Below are 13,451 nucleotides of genomic sequence, written 5' to 3'. Positions count from 1 at the left end.
GAAAGCGATTGGGCCGCATCCGGTCCACAGGCCTGAGGTTGCCTACCCCTGCTTAAGACTTTGCTCTTTGGTCTACCACCTACATGCTTATGTTTTCTTACCGCTGCTGTCTTTTCTGTTCTTAGCATAAACACTTCACAGAAGATATCCAGACACGGCAGTACAGATCAATAGAGGTTTTAATAGGAGCAGGTTACAGCACACCGGCTGATATCTGGAGTACGGCATGCATGGTAAGAACGAGATTGCAGTGCCTCATTGCTACGCTGCTCATTTGAAAATACAGGGAGATTATTAGGATTTCTGGCCAAGTTGTTTAATGGAAAAAGACATGATGGTAATAGCTCAAGTGATCATAATTGTGAATTGCTGACTGGTTATGTTCTGAAGCCTTGGCCTGGATCTAAAGAGCTACTTCAGGTGTGCCCAGCTGACTATTTCAAATGTCTGCTGTGCAGCGATTCCCCTGCCCACATTACAAATGACATTTGAAACCCCTCTTCCATTTTTGCTTGGTTTATGCTGCAAAGTGTCAAGTCCGCAGGTGGTGCATTATAAATAATCACATTAGCTTGCAGTGCAATAGCGTTATATTGGAGTGTGAGTTTATATTTTCAAAGCTAAATGTATAAATTAAGCTGCAATTTGTTTGGTTCAGAATGATTCGTAAATTGTATTTCATGTATTGTTCTGTTCCCAGTGATTTCAGTGCCACCTATAACAAATGTAGGGTTGAAGCTAAAATTATGTAGGTGGATTTGTTACCATATCTGTGTTTCCCAGATGTAATGTCTGGTAGGCAAATAAGCACAACTGTGCTAAGTCAGGCTGGACAGATCTAGGAGTAGACTTAAGGCTTTCCATTTATGCAAGGCCTTACCTGCATAAGTTTTGTGGCTGTTGAATTTATTCCATCTCCTTACATGGGATCCAACAATCTATGTAGATACGCACTGAGAAATGCAAAGGGACAAACTCTCGTGCCCACCATCGGCCGCATAACAAAAACATGTGTTGTGAGTTGGACATAGGGCAGGTATAGACACAATGGCTAACTGTCACAGAAGGGTGTTGGCTACTCCCGAGTAAGCACTCCACACATCCTCTGGATTTTCAGAGTTTTATTGTGCATGCTATATACAGTGGTGAGATGTCTCAAATCATGTCTGCTCTGCATGGGGCAGAAGCCCACAATGGCGTCTCGCGGGCTCTGACCCCTCTTTTAAGACTGGGCACCCAAACGCCCCTCCTCCTTGCTCTACGGGTCCTCCGGGGTCCCAAACCAGGCTTCTGAGGTGCCTTTCTACCTACCTCCTCCCTTCCAGTCCCTGCTGAAGCTAGCTCCGCCCCTGCTTCCCTGCTCCCAGCCTGGAGCTGAGCCTCCAGGACGCTGCAGAGCCCTGGACCCTTCTTTACCCACTTCCTGTTCCTGGTTTTCCCTCCCAGACTTACTGCTCTCGCTGCTGCTCTCCCAGCTGGTAGAAGTAAGCAGAGTGGGCTGCTCTCTGCAAGCCCTCTCTCTTACACTAACCTTTGCTTACGGAGTGGGATCAGGCTATAGTCTCCCTCTCTCCTGAGTTGCTGCGTCACTGTGAAGAAACCTGATGCTCTGAAAGCTTCTCTTTCGACAGGGTTCTCCACAATAGCAAAAAAGTCAGCACATCAGTCTGCCGACTCTCAAGCTGTTCTGTTTACCATAGTGTTGCCCTGTGCTGTGATATGGATGCCAGTTTTTGTGCAAAGTCTTGTCGGAGCCATGCTATCCATATAGCACACTAGATTTTTGTGAATGGTTGTGTTGCCATTGAAAATGCCTAGATGGAGATCTGTGGCAAAGCATTGCTTCGCCTGTCCTAGTTCATTTCTCACCCTCTTAAGAAGGAACGTGCTTTACCTGAATGGGCCCTGGTTACAAAAACCTGTTCGGTAACTGGGAATGCACGTAATATTGGTTTGTCACGATACACCTGCAAACTTGGATCTCTTCTGCTGTTTCTACTCCATACATGCGGTATGCGCCTTGTGGATGTTACTGAGAGTCCCTGTCTGCTTAGTGGTCAAAGCAGCGGCCATCGATCTCTCCCCACCCTGAGGGGGAGGAATATAATGGCAACCACTGTGACAGAAAAGCAGAATTGGGCTGAATGTGTCAGAAACTACACTGTCATTGACTAAGTCCCCGTTATTTTATGAAGCTGTGTTTTGCTCATAAGAAAGAAGGGGAAAGAGGTGTTACCCTGGGGAAAGGACTGTGAGGTATGTCATTACACCAGCTGGAAATCCATGATGTATAGGAATTCGCCACATCTGCCAGTAGTTTGCCTGTGCCACTGCTGGGGACGGGAGTGAGAACTGTGCTTCCATTGCTTGTCTTTATTCAGACTTCTTGGACTGAAGCCAGGGCAAGCGATTGTGACGATCGCAGCTCCACCCTCAGACTCTCATTGGCCATCGAGAGAGGTGATAACGTACATAGCAATTTTTGCTGTTACATTTATGCACCTGCCCTGGTTCATAAATATTTTTTTTCAGAAAATTGAATGGTATCTTAAAGAAGGCAACACCACCACCTGTGTAGGGTCAATGTTTATTTATGTTTAAGTTACAAACAAAACACAGTTTAGGCATGCACCAGTAAAGAAGATACTAAATTGTGTGGTTCAATTCCACTCTGCCAGCGGGATGACCAGATAAAGGGAGAATGCTGTTGAATAGCGAATTTGTGTCTCTATCTTGTTATTATGTGCCCTTGTTATTATGCATAGCCCTTGCTTCACAGTAACTGCACAGAGTACTGCTCAGTGTGAGGTTGTGAGATAGAAAACAGCCTTGACCCCAAGACTTCTGGAGGTTTCAGGTATTTTAATAAATGAAGAGAAGGAATACTTAATTCTAACATAATGAAAATGGTTGCTATAGCTGCTACTGTTGTTATTTTCTCTTAAGGTGGTTTAAATGTGCTTGTTTCTCTCATAGACTCATAGAATTATAGAGTTGGGAGGGATTCCAAGGGTCTTCTAGCCCAACCCCCCTGCAGTGCAGGAATGAGTTCCTCCCAAGAAACTGTAGGAACTTTACTTCTTTAAGGGGGCTAAGGGTTTGTGGCAGAGGAATCTCATAACTTTCACAAAATAGCAATTTTTGTTTGGTTCCTTGATACTAACATTATTACTATTATTTGTTAATTTCTGTACCACCCCTCATCCAAGGATCACAGGGAGGTTTACAATATAAAAACACAAAAATACATAACATAGCATACCAACAAACAAAATACCACCCCAAACACAGTTTAAAAGGACACAGATTGTTTAATTAGCAAAAGGCCTGGGAGAAGAGAACAGTTTTTGTCTGGTACCTAAAGATATGTACCGAAGGAGCCAGGCAAGCCGCCTTGGAGAGAGCATTCCACAAACAGGGAGCCACCACAGAAAAGGCCGTTCTTGTGTTGCCACCCTCCAGACATTTTGAGGGGGCACATGAATAAGGGCCTCAGATGATGGTCGCAGGGTCCAGGACGGTTCACATAGAGAGAGGTGGTCTGTGAGTTATTGTGGTCCTGAGCCATTTAAGGCTTTTAAAATCAAAACCAGGACTTTGAATTGTGGCCAGAAACTGATTGGCAGCCAGTGCAGTCAGGCAAGGATTGGTGTTATATGCTCAAACTGTCTTGCCCCAGTGAGCATTATGCAGTTAAGTGTGTTGTGTAAATAATAGTCTTAGCAGGCAAAGTGTTTTGCAGACACTGCTGTTTTGGGGTTGGTTTTATTCTTTTGCTATACAGAGACAATAGGCACGTGTGTGTGTGTGTGTGTGTGTGTGTGTGTGTGTGTGTGTGTGTGTGTGTGTCTTTTAGGGAGAGCTTTGCATCACTTAAAAGTACAGAGTGGCTGTTATTTCCATTTTTCCATGCTAATGCAAGGGAGACTCTCAGAAGGAGATTGCAATATAGCAAGATACCTGCTTTTCAAAGGGAATTCCCCCCCCCCTGTTCTGTGCATTTAAAATCATTATCACCCGCAGAAATAAGTCTGAGGCTGTCTCACCTGGATCTCCCATCAATATCTTGTTTTATCGTAGGCATTTGAGCTCGCAACTGGCGATTATCTGTTTGAACCGCATTCTGGTGAAGACTATTCCAGAGACGAGGGTATGTATCTTTTTAACGTCTATGTATTTCCCTGCGCCTCTTTATAGATGCAGAAGAACACGAAGAGGCCTTCATTTGTTTGCTCAAGTAGTCTACTGACAGAAATGTTCTTTCAGAATATAAACACCACATTTTTTTCTCTTTAGTTTAAAGTCCCGCCAGTAGCAGTAGGTGGGCAGTCTCCCCGCAGCAGACACAATCCCCTTCCCTAAGCCTCGGAAGAAACGATTAATCTCTTGTAAGATCTGCATCTGAGTGTGGGACTTTTGAAACACAATTGCAGCATTTTGGAAACAAAACTGACGCGTATCCGTTTGTGAAAGCTGATTACTAAATGAAAAGCAACCCAGCAGCTACAGTTAACTCCGGCTTCCACCTGTGTACCTGTCCATTTTCCACGCTTGTTTGCTTGTAACGTCCTTTGCAGCAGTAACAACACTGGCATCAGTTACTTGGTTTTCCTTTCAAAGTGCTACGAACGATGCCAGTCTTTTGCTGGTCGTGAAACCTCCGCGTGGGTTTTCTGCAAACATTGTTGTGTTTGGAACTTTTTTGGAATTTTTAACTAATTCCAGTTTCTTTCCTCCTCTTTTTATCCCACCCCCTCTCCCTTGCCCTCCCCATTCCTGTGCCCTTTTCTCTCTCTCCTTCATAGACCACATAGCACACATCATAGAGCTGCTAGGCAATATCCCAAGGCACTTTGCTCTTTCTGGAAAATATTCTCGGGAATTCTTCAATCGCAGAGGTAGTACCTCTTCTTTTTGAAAGGTGCCGTGATGCAGACAGAAGTGGCCTGGCAGTTGCTCATTGTAGCCTGTACAGCTAACATACACTTTGCAAGATGACACTGCAAACAATTTCTATTTGCAAAACAAATGCTGGAAAAAAAGCAGCAGCATTGACAGATTGTTTGTTTCCCTTTGCGAAAAACAAACAGCGCAGTCACCTTGTAATTGATTTATTTCGGCAAAACGGATTTTTTCCCTAAATTGTCTTACAAGTGAATAGCTTTCACCCTCACACCAAATAGCATTTCTGCTCTTTCCGTAAGGACGACTTCTCTGTTTCTGTCTGTACCGGGCCCAGTGTTGGTGTGTGCATGCAATGTATTGATTAAACTGTTTGTATGTTTCTGTTTTGCTGGAAATGTTCTCCAATGCAGATCACATAGCATTGATCATTGAACTGCTGGGGAAAATCCCTCGAAAATACGCTATGTTGGGGAAATATTCCAAGGAGTTTTTCACCAAAAAAGGTAACAGTATTTCTGCAACCCTAATTTAAATTGTTGCTCTTTTCAAAGAAGACACTGAACACTTTTTAATGGGTAATGAAGACTCTGGCTGCTTTTAAACATCATGTTAAAAAGATCTGTAAATGTTATCCATTTTTAAGAAGAGCAGGGAATTTATTTATTTTATCCGGTGTGTTGAATATCCAAAATGTTGGGCTTATATATCTGCTTAGTGTTCCATTTATTCTATCTGAAATCAATAAAGGAAAGAATTTAGTTTCCTAGCATCACTGAAACAAAAAGAAGACATATTTAAGATGCCCTGTTGCCTTCTTACCTTGAATACTTGAATAGCTGTTGTTGTTGTTTAGTCGTGTCTGACTCTTCGTGACCCCATGGACCAGAGCACGCCAGGCACTCCTGTCTTCCACTCCCTCCTGCAGTTTGGTCAGACTCATTGACTAACACTAGCAAGTCAAAATAAAAAAAATAATGTCTAAGCTCTAACCACAAATGATATACATTCTGCTCATATCCTGAAAATACTGTATCTAGAAATGATATAAGCATTTGAGAAGCCAGGGCCCAAAGCGCTGTTGCTTTTTCACAAGAACAAGTATTATGACTTTTTTTTTTGCATTTTATGTTGTCATTTGGATGCTTTTGGTTTTAGAGGCTCTGCTGCACAGGAGGTACAAAAGTAAGTGGAGGAGGTTTTGCAGAGTGTCAAAAGTTCAGCCTAGGAACTTGGCAATTAAAAACAAATAGCCAGGACTCCACTCTCTGTTTGATTGACTGGGAGAGGGAAGTTAAAATACTTTTTTAAAAAGCTTTTCTCAAAAATTGTTCAACTCGAAATCATAGTTGTTTCCTGTGCGACAAAATACTGATACAGGAATGCATAGGCCTTTGAAGGATACCCACGCATGGCCCTGTGTAGCCCTGGGCTGAATTAGCTGTTCTCAGGTCCTCCCACATCTGCATTGTGTAGGTGTCCTACATAAAACCAGGTTACATAGGACATGTGAAGAATGAATAATTTCAGGGAATGAATATTTTTTATTATCAAACTGTAGTGCTTTTTATATTTCTTTCTGGCAGTTCTTTGAACAATAAAAGGCAATCTTTGGCACAATCCACTGGGAACTTGTACATTATATAATTGATAAGGAGCATAGACGTGCTTTGTTCATATTGCTTTGCTCTAGAATTCAGCTGTGTGGAAGGTGGTTGTTGCATAGTGAAAACTAGAGGTGTAAGAATTCACGTGGTAAACATTCAAACAGGGTGCTCAGTTAGGCAAGCAGGCAGTGCCTAATTTGATTCTGAGGACATAAGGGGCAAGGGGAGGCCTGGATGTAGTTCTCTCTTCAAACGGGGACCAGCACTATCAGATAAGGTTAAAAAAAGTAACCATACCTAGAGATGGTATGGTTTGCACCATACCTAGAGATCACCATACCTAGAGATCAAAATTCAAATGTCCTTCTGGGCATACTGTACCTTGAGAATAAGCTCTGCTGAAACAAATTAATCCGTTTTATGAACAGAGTTGTGTTCAGCTTTGAACCAAGCATTTCATGAGTTTCATGGGTAGCTCAGACAAATTTGAACCAAGAAAGAGGGTGGAAGAAACAGGTGAACCACAACCAAGAGTATTCTTTGTTACTTAGGTAAATGGGACCTTCATTTTCTCCAGAGAAAAGTAAAAGAACGAAAGAGATGTACAGTAGTTTGCTTGAAATAAATTGAAGGCAGAAACCTGGTTATATGTTGCCCCCTTGTGGCTTTTACCTTTTCAGCAAACTAAATTTCTTGAAATGTTTTTCGATATACTGTAGCTTATTGCGTAATTGAAACATGCTATATACAATGACACATTGCCAAGAATGCCGAGTTCCCTTGTATAATTATACCCAGAGGGATGTATACCCAAAGGCTATCCAGTTCGTTACACTTCCTTAACCTGTTGTTAAAGAAGAGATGAGCAACAATACAATGCAATACTGTCTTTTCAAGGGCCTTGATTTGCCCTTGCCACCTAAGGAATGACGATGACTCCCTTTAACCACGTCCCGTCCTCTGTTAAGGTTTCACACCTTCCCTGTAATGGAGTCCTGAGTTGCAGCCAGGTGGGTGGGGTATAAATACAACAACAACAACAACAACAACAACAACAACAACAACAACAACAACAACAACAACAACACCACTTTATGACACTGGTATTTCCTACCAAATCTTACATGTTAGCTTAATAAAATGAGTTAATGTTACAATAACAACAACAACAACAACAACAACAACAACAATAATAATAATAATAAAGAAACCTATTTTGAAGGCCACACACTTACTCATTCAAATGCTCTAACCCAGACCGCATCCTGTTGCCTCCTTGGGTCTTGCACGGCAGTCCTCTGCTGTGTATATTAGTGCTTCAGCCTCTAGCCCACCACTAATTCGAAACAATCTAGTTCTTCACTTCTTCAGCTGCTTTAGTTAAATAGCACCCAGTAGTGAGCATTGGTACCCAGGGCTGGCTTGAACCAGTGCGCAGCAACCACTTCCAGTTCCTTTCTGCAGATTCATCCCCTTTCCCTTCCTTGATCAAGTTTCCTACTTCACACCTTGATAGGTTGACTACTAACTGAGTAAAAAGTTTTACTAAAGAATCCTGAGGATGACAGCATAAGACAAGTTTGTTATACATTACAGACAAATGTGATTAGTCTACCAGCTTATATATACCCGGAGTGGGGTGTATGTGGAGGGGAGAGGTCAACTCTAAGACAGGCTTAGTGTGCGGAAATCATTTCAATCCAAAACAAAACATTTCAAATTAGTTTGATATTGTTGATATCTTTGATTGTTGATTATTCAGAATGCTGCATACATAAACTGGAAAAAATACACGGGACCTTACCAAATTATTGATTGAGTTGTTACTTGTTTCCTTGTCTTTCAAGACATTGCTTCCTTATCATTCAAATAGCAATATTTGTTTGCTATTTTTTGTTTGGTAGATCAGATTCCCTTTCCATCCAGCTGTTGTGTATTCTCCTTGGTAGAATGTGAGTTCCAGGGGGATTCTGTCAGTGCCTGTGACATCATTAGAGACAAGTAACTTCTCGGAAGTTTTTCGTTGTAATTAATTCTTTAGAAGCTCTGTGCCTTAGCACTTTACCACACAAGAACACCTCCACCTGCCATTTCTGAAAAGTTGCTAATTCAGCTACGCTCCCCCAGCTCTGGTCCAAAGGCCCTTCCATTTTGTGCATCTTTTTGCTTTCAGATTTTTTATGCTTTTTGCTCCTCTTCTCCACTGCTACAGGGCACACATTCCCTGGTTGGTTTCTTTGCTTGTGAAAGCATCATGCAAATAAAGGTATACCACACTCTCGCTGCAGTGCAGCTGTGCCTCCAACTTGCTAATGACTTTTGATGTCACCTACTGCAGGACCCCGGTTGGCCTGCCAGGGTGTCCATTTTGGCCCACAAGGCCATTTCCCCAAACCATAACTGCCTGCCATTCAGCTGATGTTCTCCAGTGCCTGATCTTTTTGAAGTCTATAGCTTACACCTGGGGGGCAGGCAATTTCTGACCCTAGGCCTAATTTCCAAAGTTCTCTGCAAACAATAGAATAATACAGGCTTCCTCAACCTCGGTCCTCCAGATGGTATTGGCCTACAACTCCCATGATCCCTAGCTAGCAGGACCAGTGGTCAGGGATGATGGGGATTGTAGTCTCAAAAGATCTGGAGGGCCAAAGTTTGGGGATGCCTGGAATAATAGAATTGTATAGTTGGAAGGGACCCCAAGGGTCATTTAATCCAACCCCCATAAGCCATAGACTCAATAAGATGAGTCTTCAGAAAGAGCGATCTGTCCTTTCCCCAGCAGCCCACTTGGCAGGCAGGAAGAGTGGGAGAGACAGAAGAGGGCTGGTCCCACACACTCATGGATCTTAGTCCACCCATTACTGGCTTTGGTTCTGCCACAATGCAGATTTCACAGAATACCCTTGAGGAAATCAGTCCTCAACAGAAGAAGAAAAATGTCCTCGCATGTTCACAGGTTTGGGTAAAAAATAATCCGTTCAAAGGTGTGTATGTATGAAATATGTGTTTTTGATCAAACGTTACCTAACTTGATTAATTGTATATAGGATGGTCCCAATGCCCCAAATGAATGAACATATGTACGAAAGCGTCTTTATTGTTGTTGCCTACTGAATAAAATTTCCAATGGCCAGGCTACATCTTCCTGGATGTGCTCCCTGAGAATTGAGACTAGTATCAACAGATCTAATTATTTTTCTTCTTTTCCCTCCCCCCTCTTTTTTATTTAAATAAAAATAAAAATACAGGAGAACTTCGACACATTACCAAACTGAAACCTTGGAGCCTCTTTGATGTTCTTGTGGAGAAGTACGGCTGGCCTCAGGAAGATGCCGCAGAGTTTACAGATTTTCTGATCCCTATGCTAGAAATGGTTCCGGAGAAGCGAGCCTCAGCTGGCGAATGCCTTAGGCACCCTTGGTTGAATTCGTAGTAAAATCTCCAGATGTAACGCTGGGCCAGCACCCGCTTCCCCCTAACATCAGACTTAAATGGTGACTGTTATAAATTCACTTAACAGGATCATAAATGAGCTGGCTTCAACCCAGATCTTTATTTTGCTTTGAGGTACTGTTTGACATTTTGCTTTTTGTGCGCTGTGCTCCTGGGAGGAGGGTAGTCTTTTTGTCTTCAGCTAGTAGTTTTACAGACTCTCTGCAGAAAAAACCCCCACTTACTAATGTGTCTTTAAGCATTGTTTCTTGTGTTGTGTGGCATTCAGACATCAACTTTTTCAACAGAACATCCTTTATTCTCCCTTCATGTGTTTTGGCAGGTTTTGTAACTATTTATGGAAAATATTTTAGCTGAGTATTATATAATTTACAAGTGTGAGACATTATCAAGTCAGAATTGAGAAAACATACAGTTCTTTGGGCAAAGGGACATTGTTCTTGTAAAATAGTGTATGTAAATGCACCTTGTAAATGTTTATTTCCATTAAAAATGGGACGGGGACACAATTTTAAGAGTAAAGCTATTAAATTGAGAGTGACTTGTAGTGTACAAATTGCATGTAGTGGATTTCAAACTGCTTCAGGAGTTTCCAAAACTTTCCTTTCTATAGAGGTGACCACATTTTACCTGGATAGAAAGTGGCTCTAATTTACAAGATTTCATTCTCCAGGAGGCATCTTGAAGGAAGGCTAACACTTTCAATTCAAAGGACAAATGGACAAAATAGATCTAAGTGCTTTTTAGAAGAAGTGTCATTTGCTTTACAGTTTGTGAGGTAAGGGCATGGGAACATGGCACTGTTTTTTCATAAGGATGGTTTTTGTGCTAGGCTGAAGAATTTAAAGAGCACATGTACAGCATTTTTTGTGCAGAATTGTTAACATTGGGTGAAAAAATGTGCTCCGCTTGAGGAAAAGGGACAGAATAAATGCAAAATCTACATTATGGTGAAAGACCATGCACCTTCCATACATAGCTTTACATGTTTCTAAAACAAATTGCACTAGCTTATTTCCCCCCATAAATTGACATATTGAGGAACTAATATTCCTTTGTAAGTTGCACACAAAATTTTAAGTGTTTTCATACGAAAAAGCTAAGTAGATTCCAAAAGAGAACTCATAGGCAATACAGATTTTAGAATGTAAAATATGGAGGTGTATTTTAGCCTCTTTTAGAAGTCGGTGGAATGAATGTAAATTTATTTCTGGTTTTACACTTTGATTATGGTGCCACTTTTTCTTGACTTTGTCCATTTTAAATTTATTCACATGCCTTTGCAATAACTAGATTGTGAGACAATACCCCCGTGTTGTAACAATAACCAATTGTTTGAGGTGCTTGCAGTTGTCTTATTAAAGTGGTTGTTTTTCCAGAACTGTACTGCTCCCTGGAATGTTTTGATAGCCGTGAATTCAAATGGTTCCCTAGAGTCATCTATTCCTTGGAAATGTCCTCCAGTGCCAGCTGATGCATAAGATTTTCCCCTTTGCCTTTTCAAATGCTTCATTTTGAAGCAGCCTAAAAAGATAACAGGCATGTACTGCAAAACCGCTGCCCAGATCACATGTGCCAAAACCAAAGAGCAGTGGTCCACAAGGCTGGCCTTGTTTAATGCAGCGGCTCTATATGCGTCACTAGAAACCAAGGGATACTTTCAATTGCAGAGGTCATTTGCAAAAAGCATTTGTGGCAAGTCTCTTAAATTATTTCAGGTTACAGGATAAGGAGAGGCAGGGCTGTGCACAGATTAAATATGTTCAAATAAATGGTCCAATTTAACCGTTTCATATAACATAAATCTACAAAATTTAAAAAAGTAGGCCGATAGCCCTACAGACATTCTTCTCAATAGGTGGAAGAAATCGTAATCAGGGAAGTCAACTCTATAGACAGGTTGACAGAAATAACAGCACTGACTAATCATAAATTGTTGCAAGGGACCACACGGGTCATCTAACCCTGCAATGCAGGAATCTTTTTGCCCAATGTGGGGTTTGAACCCACAACTCTGAGATTAAGAGCCTCGTGCTCTACCAACTGAACTTCCTTCAGTGGTTAGGCTCATATATGGGACATAAGCAGGAATGATTTATTAGAGAACTGCTTTGCAAAACCTCTAATGTTACATACCGGGCGGGGTACTGTATGGAGCCCCTGTGCAGGATGGTGACAACATAGCTCCTGTAGACACTGGGGTGGAGGAGGAACTTTTTTTTAGCTTGCAGTCTCTTCCATATCCTCATTATTAGTTTGCATAATATATTCTGCTTCTCCCAGTATGTGCATTGATGCATAATTAATCTTTGACACGGAATCTCTTTATTTTTAGCATAAAACATTCCCAAGCACAGCCCGTCTCCCTTATAATCTCATACTTGCATATGTGAGAGCCATACACTCCAAAACACACTTTGAACCTATAGCTACCCTCCCCTGTCAGCTGGAAGGAATTTTAGCGCAAGCCCCATCTCAAGCCCATTACTGGGATCAGCTCGAACGCATAGTCAATTTCAAAGTCTTTGCCCTACTGAATTAGATCTGAATTGGAAGTTAACAATTCAATACATTGCTAAATCTGTAATCTCAAATCCCAGAGTACTATCATTCTAAAAGCCAGTCTGATGCTAAGATAATGCTGTGATAGGTGTGGATAATGTATACTGCAGCATTATAAATAACTGTTTAGTGTAGTTTCCCACTCCCAGCTGTTTGCAGCTGCTTCTTCACTCCTTTCTATACAAACTTCCTGCTCCCGGTTTTTCTTCTTCTTTTAAAGGGCTCTGCAAACCAGGAGGTGGAGGCTGCAAGAGCGTCTTCCAGCATTAACATGTTAGCCCTACAGCATGTGTGTGCATGGCACTGTGTCACTTATAAAGGACAACTTTGTAAAGTGTGAAAAAAATACCATGCAGCCTCTAAAACTCAGTTCTGTGGTACAAAAACTGACTGATGGGCATGTATTTAGCAGGGCTAATACTGGATTGAATCCATATGTGGACGAAAAAACATATAGAAGTAATTTACAGTTGCTTACCTTTCAAAGCAGATGTTTTATATTGTTCGATCTTAAGTTACCGCTGTACTGCCGTTGATATTTATGTGCAAAATATTTAAATCTCTGGGGCTTGTGACATTACCTTGTGTATAGCAAATTCCTTTAGTCAATTAGATTCAACTCTTCTCCTGAGGATTATAGGAGGTACCCTTTATAGGAATGTATAGATCAGTGTTTCACCAATGTGATTGGAAAAGAACTTGGGTTAAATTGAGATTTTTTATAAAAAATTCTTAAAGGCTGCTAGTTTCACATGCCTCACATTGTATGTTGCCTATTTCCTCTTATCTGTTCAAATCTTTTAGATATTTTAATATGCTGGAAGCAGGGGCTTAGAATTAATTATTCAGACTTTTTCCAAAGCCATTTTAAAATTCTTGCAAAGGGCAAAAATTACCATCAGCTTATTGCTCTCACAAGCTCAACTT

At 41.4% G+C, this 13,451-nt stretch overlaps 1 protein-coding gene and 1 long non-coding RNA gene across 6 annotated transcripts in view; one reads left to right on the top strand and one right to left on the bottom strand.

The window, feature by feature from the left end:
- The window catches only part of SRPK2 (SRSF protein kinase 2), a 93,939-nt gene extending 82,596 nt beyond the window's left edge, over positions 1-11,343 (top strand). For 3 of the 5 annotated variants that reach the window (XM_035126841.2, XM_060279542.1, XM_035126845.2), the window contains exons 13-17: positions 126-233; positions 4,081-4,150; positions 4,806-4,898; positions 5,316-5,408; positions 9,758-11,343. In XM_035126841.2, coding sequence (XP_034982732.2) covers positions 126-233; positions 4,081-4,150; positions 4,806-4,898; positions 5,316-5,408; positions 9,758-9,942 — 549 coding nt within the window. In that variant the 3' untranslated portion in view covers positions 9,943-11,343. The remainder of the gene's footprint in view (positions 1-125; positions 234-4,080; positions 4,151-4,805; positions 4,899-5,315; positions 5,409-9,757) is intronic. The other 2 variants (XM_060279544.1, XM_060279543.1) reach the window with 2 other exon arrangements.
- On the bottom strand, positions 5,403-7,773 carry LOC132592745 (uncharacterized). The gene is made up of 3 exons (XR_009558248.1): positions 7,745-7,773; positions 5,725-5,854; positions 5,403-5,637 (listed from the first exon to the last, which is right to left on the bottom strand). It is a non-coding gene; the product is annotated as an uncharacterized LOC132592745 (long non-coding RNA).
- Positions 11,344-13,451: the final 2,108 nt, after the last annotated feature.

This window comes from Zootoca vivipara, chromosome 10 (assembly GCF_963506605.1).
Source record: "Zootoca vivipara chromosome 10, rZooViv1.1, whole genome shotgun sequence".
NCBI classification, from domain to species: domain Eukaryota; kingdom Metazoa; phylum Chordata; class Lepidosauria; order Squamata; family Lacertidae; genus Zootoca; species Zootoca vivipara.
Note: the sequence above shows the minus strand (reverse complement) of the source record. Positions and strands in the feature narration are given on the sequence as shown.